This window comes from Oncorhynchus masou, chromosome 21 (genome assembly GCF_036934945.1).
Source record: "Oncorhynchus masou masou isolate Uvic2021 chromosome 21, UVic_Omas_1.1, whole genome shotgun sequence".
Lineage (NCBI taxonomy): Eukaryota > Metazoa > Chordata > Actinopteri > Salmoniformes > Salmonidae > Oncorhynchus > Oncorhynchus masou.
The window spans coordinates 17,415,723-17,432,929 of record NC_088232.1 but is presented as its reverse complement, the minus strand read 5'-3'; the positions used below and the strand labels follow the sequence as shown (position 1 = coordinate 17,432,929).

General features: G+C 41.9%; 1 protein-coding gene across 1 annotated transcript in view; it reads left to right on the top strand.

The window, feature by feature from the left end:
- The first annotated feature begins 1,988 nt into the window (after window positions 1-1,988).
- Window positions 1,989-17,207, top strand: part of LOC135507450 (afadin-like) — a 40,939-nt gene continuing 25,720 nt past the window's right edge. The window contains exons 1-8 of the mRNA XM_064926986.1: window positions 1,989-2,084; window positions 9,728-9,920; window positions 10,101-10,204; window positions 10,395-10,549; window positions 10,752-10,916; window positions 11,336-11,564; window positions 16,717-16,862; window positions 17,076-17,167. Coding sequence (XP_064783058.1) covers window positions 1,989-2,084; window positions 9,728-9,920; window positions 10,101-10,204; window positions 10,395-10,549; window positions 10,752-10,916; window positions 11,336-11,564; window positions 16,717-16,862; window positions 17,076-17,167 — 1,180 coding nt within the window. The remainder of the gene's footprint in view (window positions 2,085-9,727; window positions 9,921-10,100; window positions 10,205-10,394; window positions 10,550-10,751; window positions 10,917-11,335; window positions 11,565-16,716; window positions 16,863-17,075; window positions 17,168-17,207) is intronic.

The window sequence follows — 17,207 nt, the reverse complement described above, 5'->3', positions numbered from 1 at the left end:
TGTCACTATTCCCCAGGTTGTTGCTGTAAATGAGAATGTGTTCTCAGTCAACTTACATGGTTAAATAAAAATCTATTCAACCTTTTCTTTTCATCTTCCTACAGACTGTGTGGCTGATGAAAACCATAGCGATCAATGGTCAGGCTGTTGCCATTGGAATCGAGACTGAACTTCGCCAACTCTAAGCTGTATCCAACACCTCTCAGCAAATAATAAAATTAAACTCATTAATGCTGCTTAATTCTGTTTTCACAACCTGGATTACATACTGGTAGTAATACACACAGTAACATACAATAAGGTATTATACTGCATACATTGTGTAACCATATATGACGTAGTGTACTCTATATTGAGACTCATATTCAGTAAGTTTTTTTTTTACACCGAGTATACCAGACATTAGGAACACCTTCCTAAATTTGAGTTGCATGAACACTAAAAGTTGTCAAAACCACATTCACCTGGTCAGTCTGTCATGGAAAGAGCAGGTGTTCTTAATGTTTTGTATACTCAGTGTATATTCAGCTCATATTTCTGCATTTCAGAACTGTCGGCTACACTGCTTGATAATACTATACCATGTGTATATGTAGGTGTCATGTCTGTGCTGTACAATGTACTGACAATTTGCTTGAGACCATAGACGACATGGAGAACTTAAATGGTTGTGTTAGTTCGTCTTAGTGGCTTCATATCCCCATTCTGCATTACCAGGAGATACAAGCAAAACACAAAAAGGAAAAGACTTGAAAGGAAAAGATTCCAACAGAAAGGACTACATCATGTAAACTATTTCATATATTTGTGTAAATTTCACACAGTATTACACACATTTTTCTGTTACTTGGTGAGGCTTGGGAGGAAGAAAAGCAACATGTAGAGCAGGAGGAAGAGAATAACAAAAAAATAAACACTTGTCTTTCAAACACTGTTTATAACATGAAATATTTGTTTCAACCCATAAGAATTGTGTTTAATGCACACTATTTTATGATGACAATAAACATTGAAAGTAATTTTTTACAGTAAGACTTTCTGAAAAATACTACTGATGGGATACAAAAGCATTTTCAACATCCAGAAGACAATAGCATTTTTTTTAAGAACATTTAATTGGTTGTTCATGTATATTAGGATCTTTGTTCCATTGTGAGTTGTCCTGTAAGCTTCAAGAGCAGTAACAAAAGCTGCCCTACATTAATGATCTGGTTGAATGGGCTGGATTGATGACCTGTAAACATGCATTCTAGTGGAAATCACAGATATGCATGAGAAGTGGAATCCACTCAAGCGTGATCACTTCCTGGACCCCACTAAAGGAGGGTGGAATGCACTCATACGTACTGTAGCAAGCTGGGGCAGAGTTCTAGGGTTCAGGGAATACCCATAGCCTATAAATCATGCAACTATCTTCATGATCAATCTCAATGATTTAACTCTGTACACTCCACCAGATGTCAGCCGTTTGAGTACAGTATGTGCACCACACACACACACCTTGATGATAAGCCTTGTACAGGGGCATACCAGAAACCACAGGGGTGTAGAGGTGTTCCCACTTTTTATAGGCCGACACCCGATTACCCAGGACCCCTTTACAGTAAAAACAACAGTTATGGGTCCCTAGACTTAATGTTGCTGTTATCGTTGATGTTGTTATGCTATAAGACTTTACACATGAAATGCAATATGTATTATTATGGAATCAAGTCATCTGGGTTGCAGATACAGTAGGATCATTTGATTAAGAGGCCAGTCTATTGCGGTCACTGCCACACATAAGGGTGTGATGACCTGTCACTAACAGGGGTGGGATCCCAGGGACCGCTGAAGACATTAACATTACTATGTATAGGCGTTCAGAGCACTCCTGTCATCGCTATAGGTTATGCAGAATAGTGCACTGGCTGAAGATTGTGGCCTAAAGCAACAATCATTGTGAAGATATAAGGCTGTTACTTTAGTATTTACTCGGTTGTCTGGACATGGCAGGGAAGGAAGAGTGGCAGAGATTAGCTGACATCATCCAACATTGGAACAACACCCGACTGGACCTGTTTGAGATCAGTCTGCCATGCAAGGTGAGTGGACTTCAGAAATGTAATCAATCAAATCTACAGGGGAGTAGGAAATGATTGACTCCCTTGATAAAGATGAGAAAAAAACGACTAAATAATTCAAATACTGAGCTAAAAAATTGGGAAATTGTATTATTTTATACTAATACAATTGATCAGATAAAGATATTTAGTTTAATAAGTACATATATTTTTCTCTCAAAAAGGTAGAGATTAAAATTATTGACACCCATGTTTTCAATATGTTTCAAAACCTCACCCTGAGAGGTTAACGGCACTGAGCCTTTTTCTAAAATGTTTTATGAGTTGGAGAACACATTGGGAGTGATCTTTCTATTTCCATCTCATACGATCATAGCACCTGGTTTCAATCCAAATGCCAATGCCGTTTAGCAAACTCCGGATTTCTACATTGGTTGCTCTCAATAAAGGCTTTTTTCTGGCAACCCTATTGGCATGCGTCTAAAGAGCCTGACTGCCAATATGTCCAGCCTGAGACTCCCACCTCACCATTGTTACAGCCCCCCTCCGTTTATTGTAAGTCTCAACTTTTCAAAACAGTACTGCATTTAAAATTGTATGGATTGGTTCACATGTAATACACTAACCTGTCTCTGGCATGCCACCTTAGCTGTGGTGTATAAGAAATAAAAGTCAACTGGTTTTAATAAAATCACAACTTTTTTTTAAACATTTACATTTCATATACTTCCTACTGCCCGCCTATTGCTTATGTGTTGCATGTGAGTACCAATTACTTCAATAGTTAATATTTATTTTGAGAACTGTGACACATTAAAATGGTGATAATGCACAGTACCAGTCAAGTTTGGACACACCTACTCATTCAAGGAGTTTGTTATTTTAGCAATTTTCTACATTGTAGAATAATAGCGAAGACATCAAAACTATGAAATAACACATATTGAATCATGTAGTAACAAAAAAGGTGTTAAACAAATCAAAATATATTTTAGATTTGAGATACTTCAAAGTAGCCACGCTTTGCATTGATGACAGCTTTGCACACTCTTCACCTGGAAAGCATTTCAATTAACAGGTGGGCCTTGTTAAAAGTTAATTTGTGGAATTTCTTTCCTTCTTAATATGTTTGAGCCAATCAGTTGTGTTGTGACGAGGAGTGGTATACAGAAGATAGCCTTATTTGGTAAAACACCAAGTCCATATTATGTCAAAAACAGCTCAAATAAGAAAATATAAACGACAGTCCATCATTACTTTAAGACATGAAGGTCAATCAATCTGGAAAATTGCAGTCGCAAATACCATCAAGCGCTATGATGAAACTGGTTCTCATGAGGACCACCACAGAAAAGGAAGACCCAGAGTTACCTCTGCTGCAGAGGATAAGTTAATTAGAGTTAACTGCACCTCAGATAGCAGCCCAAATAAATCTTGGTCAAATTGCTGAAAATAAACCACTATTAAAAGGACACCAATAATAAGAAGAGACTTGCTTGGGCCAAGAAATATGAACAATGGACATTAGACCAGTGGAAATCTGTCCTTTGGTCTGATGAGTCCAAATTTGAGAATATTGGTTCTAACTGCCGTGTCTTTGTCAGACGCAGAGTAAGTGAACGGATGATCTCCGCATGTGTGGTTCCCACCATGAAGTATGGAGGAGGTGTGATGGTGTGGGGGTGCTTTGCTGATGACACTGTCTGATTTATTTAGAATTCAAGGCACACTTAAGGATTAGCCTCCTTTTTTTTCTTCACTTTCGCCAAAAATGACATACTCAAATCTAACTGCCTGTAGCTTAGGCCCTGAAGCAAGGATATGCATATTATTGGTACCATTTGAAAGGAAACTCTTTGAATTTTATGGAAATGTAAAAGGAATATAGTAGAATATAACACAATAGATCTGGTAAAAGATAATACAAAGAAAAAAACAACCGTTCTTTTGTATTTTTTCTTTGTACCATCATCTTTGAAATGCAAGAGAAAGGCCAAAATGTATTATTCCAGCCCAGGTGCAATTTAGATTTTGGCCAATAGATGGCATCAGTGTATATGCAGAGGTTTAGACTGATCCAATGAACCATTGCATTTCTGTTCAAAATGTTGTATCAAGACTCCCCAAATGTGCCTAATTTGTTTATTAATAACTTTTCATTTTCAAAATTGTGCACTCTCCTCAAACAATAGCATGGTATTCTTTCACTATAATAATAGCTACTGTAAATTGGACAGTGCAGTTAGATTATCAAAAATGTAAGCTTTCTGACAATATCAGATATGTCTATGTTCTGGGAAATATTCTTGTTACTTACAACCTCATCCTAATCGCATTAGCCTACGTTAGCTCATCCATCTCGTGGAAGGGACACTGATCCCGAAAAAGTTTTAAGCACGGCTACCACGGCATTCTGCAGCGACACAGCATCCCATCTGGTTTGAGATTAGTGGGACTATCATTTGTTTTTCAAGAGTACCCAAAATACACCTCCAGTCTGTGTAAGGGCTATTTGATCAAGAAGTAGAATGACGGAGTGCTGCATCAGATGACCTGACCTACACAATCACCCGACCTCAACCCATTTGAGATGGTTTGGGATGAGTTGGACCGCAGAGTGAAGGAAAAGTTGCCAACAAGTGCTCAGCATATGTGGGAACTCATTCAAGACTGTTGTAAAAGCATTCCTCATGAAGCTGGTTGAGAGAATACCAAGAGTGTGCAAAGCTGTCATCAAGGCATGTGGCTACTTTGAAGAATCTAAAATAGAAAGTATATATTTTGATTTGTTCAACACTTTATTGGTTACTACATGATTCCATATGTGTTATTTCATAATTCCCATGTCTTGACTAATATTTTACAATGTAGAAAACAGTAAAAATAAAGAAAAACCCTTGAGTTGAGTAGGTGTATTCAAATGTAGGTGTGTCCAAACTTTTGACTGGTGCTGTATGTGAAAAATGGCTTGACAGAAATGATATGCATAGAAATCTAGTCTGAATACTTTCCGAATGCATTGAATGTTGCATACAAAGAAGTTGTTGACTCCCATGAGATGTGAAAGTTACAATAAAAACACCCCCCCCCCACACACTATAATGCATGCTCCCGCTCTTCCCCCCTGGAGCTCGAGGGCACCAGGCTGCCCTGTGTTGCGCACTCCTGCCACCATCATTTATGCAAACCTGCCTTCCTTCGTCACAAGCTTCAGCGAGACCTGGACTCACTCATTCACCTGTTTATTACCTCCTCTAAGTTTGTCAGTTCCCCAGCTCTGTTCCCCGCTGCTGCATTGATTGTAATATGTCTGTGTTACCTGTGTGCTGATGCTATTTCTGCCTTGTTCTATATCTGTTCCCTATTAAATGTTTGACTCCCCGTACCCGCTTCTCAACTCCTGTCCGGCGTCGGTCCTTACAGAATGCAGCAGCCATCACACAAAGCATTGGGGAGTTCTGGTGTTCCGGTTGGTGGTGATGTTTGTCCTGGGTCGCTGCTGATGGAACCGGGGGGTGCCTAGCCAGCTCGTTGGGCTTCCACGTCCTAGCTGGCTCGAGAGGTTTCCTTTCCCCGGTTGGCTTGGAAGGCACCCATCCCACTTCGGGCCTCAGCCGGATCGTCAGGTCTTGTTCGCCCAGCCGGCCCATGGGTTTTGTTGGTGACGTCAGGCTTGGATTCCGCCAACGATGGAACCGGGGGTGCCTAAGCCAGCTCGTCGGGTTTCCATGTCCTAGCTGGCTCGAGAGGTTTCCTTGCCTCGGTTGGCTCGGCAGGTTCCCATCCCACATCATGCTCCGCCGGATCATCAGGCTTCCACGCCGCAGCGGGATCGACAGGCGTTCATGCCTCAGCCGGCTCGTCAGGCTCCTATGCCTCAGTCATCTGCAGACTCCCACGCCCCTGCTTGTTCATGGGGAGTTTACCTCCAGCCGGCTTGCCCAGCGCCCATGTCTCGGCCGGCTCTCCCAGGTGGGATGCCGGGTGGCGCCCCTAGAGGGGGGGGGGGGGGGGGGATGTCACGCCTACTTCCGCTCTTCCCCCCTGGCACTTCAAATCAAATCAAATCAAATTTTATTTGTCACATACACATGGTTAGCAGATGTTAATGCGAGTGTAGCGAAATGCTTGTGCTTCCAGTTCCGACAATGCAGTAATAACCAACAAGTAATCTAACTAACAATTCCAAAACTAATATCTTATACACAGTGTAAGGGGATAAAGAATATGTACATAAAGATATGAATGAGTGATGGTGCAGAGAAGCATAGGCAAGATACAGTAGATGGTATCGAGTACAGTATATACATATGAGATGAGTATGTAAACAAAGTGGCATAGTTAAAGTGGCTAGTGATACACACTTGAGGACGCCAGGCTGCCCTGCATTGCGCAGTCCTGCCACCATAAGTTACGCACACCTGCCTTCCCTCGTCACGCGCTTCAGCAATATTGGACTCACTCAATCACCTGTTTATTACCTCCCCTATATTTGTCAGTTCCCCAGCTCTATATTGATTGTAATATGTCCGTGTTACCTGTGTGCCGATGCTGTTTCTGTCTTGTTCCATGTCTGTTGCCTATCAAATGTTTGACTCCCCGTACCTGCTTCTCATCTCCTGTGTTGGTCCTTACATATACTGTACATAATGTAGAGATTTAAGGGGGTATTCCTGATGGGGACTCAAACCCAGGCCCAGCAACTGTCAAGTCAATAACTTAACCCTTACGCCAAGTTGTCCAAGCCTCTTGACGAGGTTTCTAGGTATTGGGTTTAGGTCACTACATTACCCCCTTCCTTAAGAGTGAGTCCCCACGCTTTTCTATAGCAAGTACTTAATGGACACACACCTCCCTGATGGCCGCCCTTGCTCCATCCAGCAACTTTCAAGCCAACACTTTAACCAGTGTAGGACATCATTGTAAATAAGAATTTGTTCTTAACCGACTTGCCTAAAAAAAAACTTTTACCGGTACGCCAAGAGATCTCAACCTTTTGAAGAGGTCGCTAGGTGTCAAATCAAATCAAATTTTATTTGTCACATACACATGGTTTGCAGATGTTAATGTGAGTGTAGCGAAATGCTTGTGCTTCTAGTTCCGACAATGCAGTAATAACCAACAAGTAATCTAACTAACAATTCCAAAGCTACTGTCTTATACACACAAGTGTAAGGGGATAAATAATATGTACATAAAGATATATTAATGAGTGATGGTACAGAGCAGCATAGGATGGTGAATAATGTAGGGTATGTAGACATTATATTAGGTAGCATTGTTTAAAGTGGCTAGTAATATATTTTACATCATTTCCCATCAATTCCCATTATTAAAGTGGCTGGAGGTGAGTCAGTGTGTTGGCAGCAGCCACTCAATGTTAGTGGTTGCTGTTTAACAGTCTGATGGCCTTGAGATAGAAACTGTTTTTCAGGCTCTCGGTCCCAGCTTTGATGCACCTGTACTGACCTCGCCTTCTGGATGATAGCGGGGTGAACAGGCAGTGGCTCGGGTGTTTGTTGTCCTTGATGATCTTTATGGCCTTCCTGTAACATCGGGTGGTGTAGGTGTCCTCGAGGGCAGGTAGTTTGCCCCCGGTGATGAGTTGTGCAGACCTCACTACCCTCTGGAGAGCCTTACGGTTGTGGGGGGAGCAGTTGCCGTACCAGGCGGTGATACAGCCCGCCAAGATGTCTCGATTGTGCATCTGTAGAAGTTTGTGAGTGCTTTTGGTGACAAGCTGAATTTCTTCAGCCTCCTGAGGTTGAAGAGGCGCTGCTCCGCCTTCTTCACGATGCTGTCTGTGTGGGTGGACCAATTTGTCTGTGATGTGTATGCCGAGGAACTTAATTAAAACTTACTACCCTCTCCACTACTGTTCCATCGATGTGGATAGGGGGGTGTTCCCTCTGCTGTTTCCTGAAGTCCACAATCATCTCCTTTGTTTTGTTGACGTTGAGTGTGAGGTTATTTTCCTGACACCACACTCCGAGGGCCCTCACCTCCTCCCTGTAGGCCGTCTCTTCGTTGTTGGTAATCAAGCCACCACTGTTGTTTCGTCCGCAAACTTAATTGAGTTGGAGGCGTGCGTGGCCACGCAGTCGTGGGTGAACAGGGAGTACAGGAGAGGGTTCAGAACGCACCCTTGTGGGGCCCCAGTGTTGAGGATCAGCGGGGTGGAGATGTTGTTGCCTACCCTCACCACCTGGGGGCGGCCCGTCAGGAAGTCCAGTACCCAGTTGCACAGGGCGGGGTCGAGACCCAGGGTCTCGAGCTTGATGACGAGCTAGGAGGGTACTAGCTGTTGGATTAAAGTACTGTTTGTACTGCAAGTCTCCTGGAAAGACTGAAGACTGATCATGAGGATGTGTAAGACTTCACTGTATGCCTGAGATTGCCAGCTGTCATAATGAGCCATGTACGGAAGAGATTCAGTTTTTACCACAGTCAAGGAGTTTAACCATACAAGAACCATGTTCATCTGTAAATAGAAAAGGGTACAGTAGACTGGTATGCGTTTTGTTACACTCAGAGTAAATCATGGGGCATTGAGTTCGACTGTCAGCAAAGGTGTGAAAAGTTTGTAAACAGTCTAGTCATGTGTTGTTGTATATGAGCACCTACAGTTGTGCTGTTGAGAAGACAAGCACTGCCAAATACACTCTGAATAGGCTCAAAGAGTGTACTAACAGCCCCTATCCCCCATGACAAAGAACTGACTGCAAGGGTGTGAAAAGTATGAGGAGCTTGTGGATTGGTGATGTTGTTTTCTCAAGAGGGGGTTTTGCTTTCATAAATACCTTTGGCTGTCCTGGCTTTTTTGCATCCCACATTCTCATTATGCTCCGGGATAGCATGATGTGTCACGTTCGTCGTATGAATGAGACCAAGGCGCAGCGTGGTATGCGTACATTCTTATTTATTTAAAGAATGAACACTGAACAAAATGAACCGTGACGCTATACAAACAAGTGCTGCCAGGCAACTACACATAGACAAGATCCTACAAACACCAAAGGGAAATGGCTACCTAAATATGATCCCCAATCAGAGACAACGATAAACAGCTGCCTCTAATTGGGAACCATATCAGGCCACCATAGACATACAAATCACCTAGACCTACAAAAACCCTAGACATACAAAAATAACTAGACAATACAAAAACTAGCATACCCACCCTAGTCACACCCTGACCTAACCAAAATATAAAGAAAACAGATATCTCAGGTCAGGGCCTGACATGATGTGTCCGCAGCAGGATTAGTCTGTAGGACACCCACTAGACAGTGATAGCATTTTAACATTTAACATTTTATTACTTTGTCCCAAACAAGGTTCTATATCCCCCCATCCTCCCATGTCAATAGCTCATGCATACTAACAACCTTCACACACAATACCCACCACCAACAGACACCAATTAGTCACCCACATTATCCCTTCCTCTGCTTTTCTCCAATTTACATTTCAAGTTATAAATCTCATCACCAGATAGCAGCTGGCTAATTACATTGATTTGCTTTGGAATTTCTAGCCAGCAAATTATGGAAGCTAGCTATGTAGATTTTGGTTTAGATAAACAAATGAAGATTGCTAGCTAGTTAGCAAAGTTAGCTACGTTACCTCTGCTCGACTTTGTTCATCCACTCTTTCCCCTCTAGAACTTAGAGTTCCATGGAGTAATGCGGTTCTACTTTGAGGACCACGTTGCAGGGAACGTTGCCACCAAGTGCCTGCGTATCAGCAGCACCACCACCACTGGAGAGGTTATTGAAACACTGTCAGAGAAGTTCAGACCGGACATGAAGATGTTGAATACTCCCTATTTCCTGTTTGAGGTCCATGCTAACAAGGGTAAGATGGATGGATGGATGGATGGATGGACATACGGATGGATGGATACATTAATTAAAGAGTACACTTGGGGGCAGGGCATTTGTGAACAATTCTATATTTTGAATAGATTGAGTGTATTATCTGGTCAAGTTGTTCATGTTACTCTCCCCCTCTTCGCCCTGTTAACCATGACAGAAGAACGGCAGCTGGACCTGAGTGAAAAGCCTCTGGTTGTGCAGCTGAACTGGAACACAGACAACAGGGAGGGCCGCTTCCTACTCAAGAAGGATAAGGACATTATTGTACATGTGACTGACTGCTTACTGTATTTGTAATTGAGCAGAATTTGCTCAGTTAGAAATTACTTTTCATGCCCGACCTAGCTTGAATGTCAAGGCAAGGAAAGCAATTTAGCTGGCAAGTGTTAATGCTTTGATTTCCCACTGTAGTGTTGTGTCTCTCTGTGTGATTATGTGGCCTTTATCCATACAGGACAACAGCCCAGAGAAAAAGAAGGGAGGCATGATCCAGAACTTCAAGAGGACACTGTCGAGGAAAGAGAAGAAGAAGGAGAAGAAGAAGACGGGAGATGATGCTGTTAACCACTCGGCAAAGCCTAATGGGTCCACTATGAGGAAAGAGAATGGGTAGTTCTTCCCTTAACGCCAATGAATTCATTAGCAAACAGAGAAGCATGACAATAAAAACTTTAAAATATATATATTTTACTCCAAGCACCCCCACTCTGGTTCACAAAAGTTCATGTTCAATGTTAAGTCTGTCTCCTGTAAAAGTTCACTGCCTGTAGCTGATTGTCAAGTTATAGGTATAGTCTTCTCTCCACTGCAGGCAGATATCAGCTTCTGTACCTGTGGAGAAGTCCTGGGCCAACAAGGATATTGTTTCTAACCCCGACACAACAGAATGCAAGAAAAGTTCCACGTGGCGAGGCATTATAAAGCCCATGGTCCGGAAGCATAACCAGCAACAAGACTATGGAACAAGGAATGAAAGGTAATCATGACCCCAAGTAATGTAAACATTTGCATTTATTGACATGCACTTGTCTTCTGTGTGTGACAAAAATTCAAACGTTTCTAGCATCTCTTGAAGCTTAATAAATGGCTACTGTGGCTGTTGTTTTTTCATGATTCCGGTTTTGAGATATTGTTGAAGTGACTATAGGCTGGACAACTGAAATTATTACATCTTGTCTTAACAGAGATCAGGACAACATGGACCAACTTGCACTTCCAGTTGGTATTAAATTCAGGGAAAATTGTAAGTAATTCAATTTGACAATTGTAATAGCACTGTAGAAACACATTGTAATAGCACATAGTAATAACATAGCAATAACACAATCAGTTTGTTGTCAGTCTTATTATCATCCTGTATTAATCTGCTGTCCTCTACTGGTGTCCCTCTGTCATAACAGCTGAGGACCCCTTCCTCTCTGCAGTCATCAACTACACCAATAGTTCCACTGTCCACTTCAAGCTCTCCCCTGCCTACGTCCTGTACATGGCCGGACGCTTCGTCCTCCACCGCCATTATAGTCACAGTCAGGAGACATCACAGAGTCATCGCCCCTCAGAGCACGCACACAGAGTCACCGCTACTATCAACAAGATGGTAGCCATGACTGAGGTGGTCATCCAGGCAAGTGAGACCATCCCACGTTTGACTCTGTGAATTATACAGCTCAACTGGAAAGAGCATACCTCTACTACTTCATGGGTTCATTATGGTTTTGGTAACACTTTGGCCTGAAGGTATACTTAAGCAATACGGTTCGAGTGGGTGTGGTATATGCCAATACGCTGTACCATGGCTATGGGCTGTTCTTATGCACAACGGAATGTAGAGTGCCTGGACACAGCCCTTAGCCGTGGTATATTTGCCATATATCACAAACCCCATACACAGTCAAACAGTATCTCACAAGCTACAATAATGAACTAAATGGGTTCATAAGCATAAGTCATCACCTCCCAATCTTAGAAACAACATGACAAATAAAACGGGTCCAGCTTCTAGAATTGTCGTTTCTACCAGTGATCCTAGCAAGCATTTGTTCATAAGATGCTACTTCTAAAATTGATTCTATCCATTGTTTCATAGTAGGAGTGGCATGACCCTTCCAAATTCTAAGGATTACTCTAGCTGCTGTAACCATACAGTGATCAGTACAAATTCCTAATTTGTTACATTAGATAACTCTGTTCCTCATTTGGTAACAAAGTCCTCATTTGTTACATTAGGTAACTCTGTTCTATCGCCCAAGAGACATATTTTTGGTGAAACTGGAATTGTTAACTCCAAACATTCCTCCAGATATTTCCAGTGGTACAAAGTACATACATTTTCCCTGACACCCAAAAGTACTCATTACATTTTGAATTCTTAGCAGTACAGGAAAATGGTCAAATTCACACACTTATCAAGGAAACATCCCGGTCATCCCTACTGCCTCTGATCTGGTGGACTCACTAAACACAATACTTTGTTTGTAAATTATGTCTGGGTGTTGGAGTGTACCCCTGGCTTTCCGTAGGTTTTAAAAACAAGAAAATGATGCCATCTGGCTTGCTTGATATACGGAAGTTGAAATTATTTTTGATGTTGATATTTTGCAATTACATTTACTTTTGACACTTAAGTATATTTCAAACAAAATACTAATAGACTTTTACTCAAGTAGTATTTTACTAGGTGACTTTCACTTTTACTTTAGTCATTTTCTATTAAGGTATCTTTACTTTTACTTAAGTATGACAATTGGGTACTTTTTCCACCACTGGATATTTCAAAACAACCTTCCAGAAATGTAGCACTAATGTACACTCCCTTATGGACTACCGAAGTGCGCAGCGGTCTAAGGCACTACATTTCAGTGCAAGAGGTGTCCCTGGTTTGAATCCAGGTTGCATCCCATTCTGCCGTGATTGGGAGTCCCATAGGGTGGTGCACAGTTGTCTGGGTTTGGCTGGCGTAGGCTGTCATTGTAAATATAAATAAGAATTTGTTCTTAACTGACTTGCCTAGTTAAATAAAGGTCAAATTAAAATTGTGTGAAATAATTTCCCAGTGTCTTTTTGACATTTCCAACACAGATAATTGTTGGTCAGCCCCATCTTATAAAGCCTTGTTGGGGTCCAATAAAATCTATGTAGTATCTTATACTGAGTACGTTTCCCCCTGACTTCCCTTAAGATCTTCAAACAGGTATCATCCTCAATTTCACACTTAAGGTCAATTTCACATATTGTTCTGAGGTTTTTACAGTCTTTACTCTGCAGATTACTAAATATTTATTAAAAAATGGCTGCTTCATGTTTGGGTAATTCCAGTTACTCAGCTATTGGGTTCTTTCTAAATCTACCCTTTATATCTACCCTTTATATAAACATCTACCCTTTATATAAACATGTAACTTTAGTAAAGCATGATCTGTGAGGGCAATGGGCCCAATCTTGCAATCAATCCCATTATCAACCATGAAATTAGATATCAAGAACTCTATTCTGGAGTGTGCCTTATGACAGTGGGAGAAAAAAGTATATTCTCTGTCATTAGGATGGACTAATCTCCATACGTCTGTAAGGCCCATATCTTCTGCTAATATGTACTAGCGGTCAAAAGTTTTAGAATACCTACCGGTACTCATTCAAGGGTTTTCTTTATTTTTACCATTTTCTACATTGTAGAATAATAGCGAAGACATTAAAACTATGAAATAACACATGGAATCATGTAGTCAAATCAAATCAAATGTATTTATATAGCCCTTTTTACATCAGTTGATATTTCAAAGTGCTGTACAGAAACCCAGCCTAAAATCCCAATCAGCAAGCAATGCAGGTGTAGAAGCACGGTGGCTAGGAAAAACTCCCTAGAAAGGCCAAAACCTAGGAAGAAACCTAGAAAGGAACCAAGCTATGTGGTGTGGCCAGTCCTCTTCTGGCTGTGCCGGGTGGAGATTATAACAGAACATGGCCAAGATGTTCAAATGTTCATAAATGACCAGTATGGTCAACTAATAATAATCACAGGCAGAACAGTTGAAACTGGAGCAGCAGCACGGCCAGGTGGACTGGGGACAGCAAGGAGTCATCATGCCAGGTAGTCCTGAGGCATGGTCCTAGGGCTCAGGTCCTCCGAGAGAGAGAAAGAAAGAGAGAAAGAGAGAATTATAGAGAGCATATTTAATTCACACAGGACACCGGATAGGACAGGAGAAGTACTCCAGATATAACAAACTGACCCTAGCCCCCCGACACATGAACTACTGCAGCATAAATACTGGAGGCTGAGACAGGAGGGGTCAGGAGACACTGGCCCCATCCGACGATACCCCCGGACAGGGCCAAACAGGAAGGATATAACCCCACCCACTTTGCCAAAGCACAGCCCCCACACCACTAGAGGGATATCTTCAACCACCAACTTACCATCCTGGGACAAGGCCGAGTATAGCCTACAAAGATCTCCGCCAAAGGGGGGCGCCAACCCAGACAGGAAGATCACATCAGTGACTCAACCCACTCAAGTGACGCACACCTCCTAGGGATGGTATGAAAGAGCCCTAGTAAGCCAATGACTCAGCCCCTGTAATAGGGTTAGAGGCAGAGAATCCCAGTGGAAAGAAGGGAACCGGCCAGGCAGAGACAGCAAGGGCGGTTCATTGCTCCAGAGCCTTTCCGGTCACCTTCACACTCCTGGGCCAGACTACACTCAATCATATGACCCACTGAAGAGATGATTCTTCAGTAAAGACTTAAAGGTTGAGATAGGAGAAAGCCCTGCCTCCAGCTGTTTGCTTAGAAATTCTAGGGACAATTAGGAGGTCTGCATCTTGTGACCGTAGCGTACGTGTAGGTATGTACGGCAGGACCAAATTAGAGAGATAGGTAGAAGCAAGCCCATGTAATGCTTTGTAGGTTAGCAGTAAAACCTTGAAATCAGCCCTTGTCTTGACAGGAAGCCAGTGTAGGGAGGCTAGCACTGGAGTAACATGATCAAATTTTTTGGTTCTAGTCAGGATTCTAGCAGCTGTATTTAGCACTAACTGAAGTTTATTTAGTGCTTTATCCGGGTAGCCGGAAAGTAGAGCATTGCAGTAGTCTAACCTAGAAGTGACAAAAGCATGGATTTCTGCATCATTTTTGGACAGAAAGTTTCTGATTTTTGCAATGTTACGTAGATGGAAAAAAGCTGTAACCAACAAAGTGTTAAACAAATTCAAAATATATTTAATATTTGTGATTATTCAAAGTAGCCACCATTTGCCTTGATGACAGCTTTGCACACTCTTGGCATTCTCTCAACCAGCTTCAAGAGGTCGCCACCTTGAATGCATTCAATTAACAGATGTGCCTTGTTAACAGTGAATTTGTGGATTTGTTTCCTTCTTAATGCGTTTAAGTCAATCAGTTGTGTTGTGACAAGGTAGGGGTGGTATACAGAAGATAGCCGTATTTGGTAAGACCAAGTCCATATTATGGCAAGAGCAGCTCAAATAAGCAGAGAAATGACAGTCCATCATTCCTTTAAGACATTAAGGTCAGTCAGTCCGGAAAATCTCAAGAACTTTAAAAGTTTCTTCAAGCGCAGTCGCAAAATCCATCAAGCGCTATGATGAAACTGGCTCTCATGAGGACCACCATTGGAAACGAAGACCCAGAGTTATCTCTGCTGCAGAGGATATGTTTATTAGAGTTACTAGCCTCAGACATTGCAGCCAAAATAAATGCTTCACAGAGTTCAAGTAACAGACACATCTCAACATGAACTGTTCAGAAGAGACTGCATGAATCAGGCCTTTATGGTTGAATTGGTGCAAAGAAACCACTACTAAAGGACACCAGTAATAAGAAGAGACTTGCTTTGGCCAAGAAACATGAGCATTATACATTAGACCGGTGGAAATCTGTCCTTTGGTCTGATGAATCCAAATTAGATTTTTTTGGTTCCAACCGCCGTGAGACGCAGAATAGGATTATCTCTGCATGTGTGGTTCCCACCGTGAACCACACATGCGTGAACCACACGTGAGCCACAATGGTGACACTGTCTGCTATTTATTTAGAATTCAAGGCACACTTAACCAGCATGGCTACCACAGCAATATGCAGCGATACTATGCATGCCAGTCTCTCTTAGCTAAGAGTTGCGTCACATCTTGTTTTTCTAAGAAACATTATTGTATTGGAAATTCCAAATTGTTTGCTAGTCAACTTACACACAGCACTGACACACACAACTACCCCACCAGATATGCCACCAGGAGTCTTTTCGCAATCCCCAAGTCCAGAACAAATTCAAGGAAACATACAGTATTATACAGAGCCATGAGTGCATGGAACTCCCTTCCATCTTTTATAGGGCAAGTGAACAACAAAAAACAAATCAATCAACACCTCGCAGGACAATGTCTCCCCATGTGACCTACTTGTTGTATATGTACTAACATGTATGTGTAACTGATAGATTCAAACACACACACACACACTACATGTTCATTTAAAAAAATGTATGTAAATTGTAAAGTCTTTTGTCTGTAATTATTTTTCATTATGTGTCAGACCCCAGCAAGATTAGCTGTCGCCATTGTCATCGGCTAATGGGGATCCTAATAAATAAAATAAATATACCACGGCTGTTAGCTAATCAGCATTCAGGCTCGAACCACCCAGTTTATAATGCTTGATAACTTGTTACAAGCATGCATGACACTTTATAATGTCTCATAATAAGGCTTATAAAATGTCCATATTTATTCCATCTTGGTCTTTCTCTCTCTCCCTTCCAGAAGCAGAAGTCCATAGCTGGTGCTGTAGCCTTCTGGATGGCCAATGCCTCAGAGCTCCTGAACTTCCTAAAGCAGGACAGAGATCTAAGCCCCATCACTCTGCAGGCTCAGGAGAACCTGGCACACCTGGTGTACAAAGCTTTCAAGTAAGACATTACATATAGCACTTCTTATCTCTTCTAATCTATGTAATTTACTCTGACTTCAGTAAATAAGGAATTCAGTAAATAAGGATTGTAGCTGCTGTTCTACTGTGAACTGAGCACATAAGTGATCTTCCCTCATCAGTCCTGATGTACAGTATTGATAAAGCCCCCTGCCCCCCTGTCTGTCTGTCTTTCTGTCTTTTGTTCCTCAAGGTGTTTGACTCAGTGTCTGCTGACTGATCTGAGCAGACACTTGCCAGAATTCCTTATTTATCCTGAGGGGAGTCAATCACCTGCAGGAATAGGTACACCATGAATGTTAACCACAACACAATCTAGTTATAA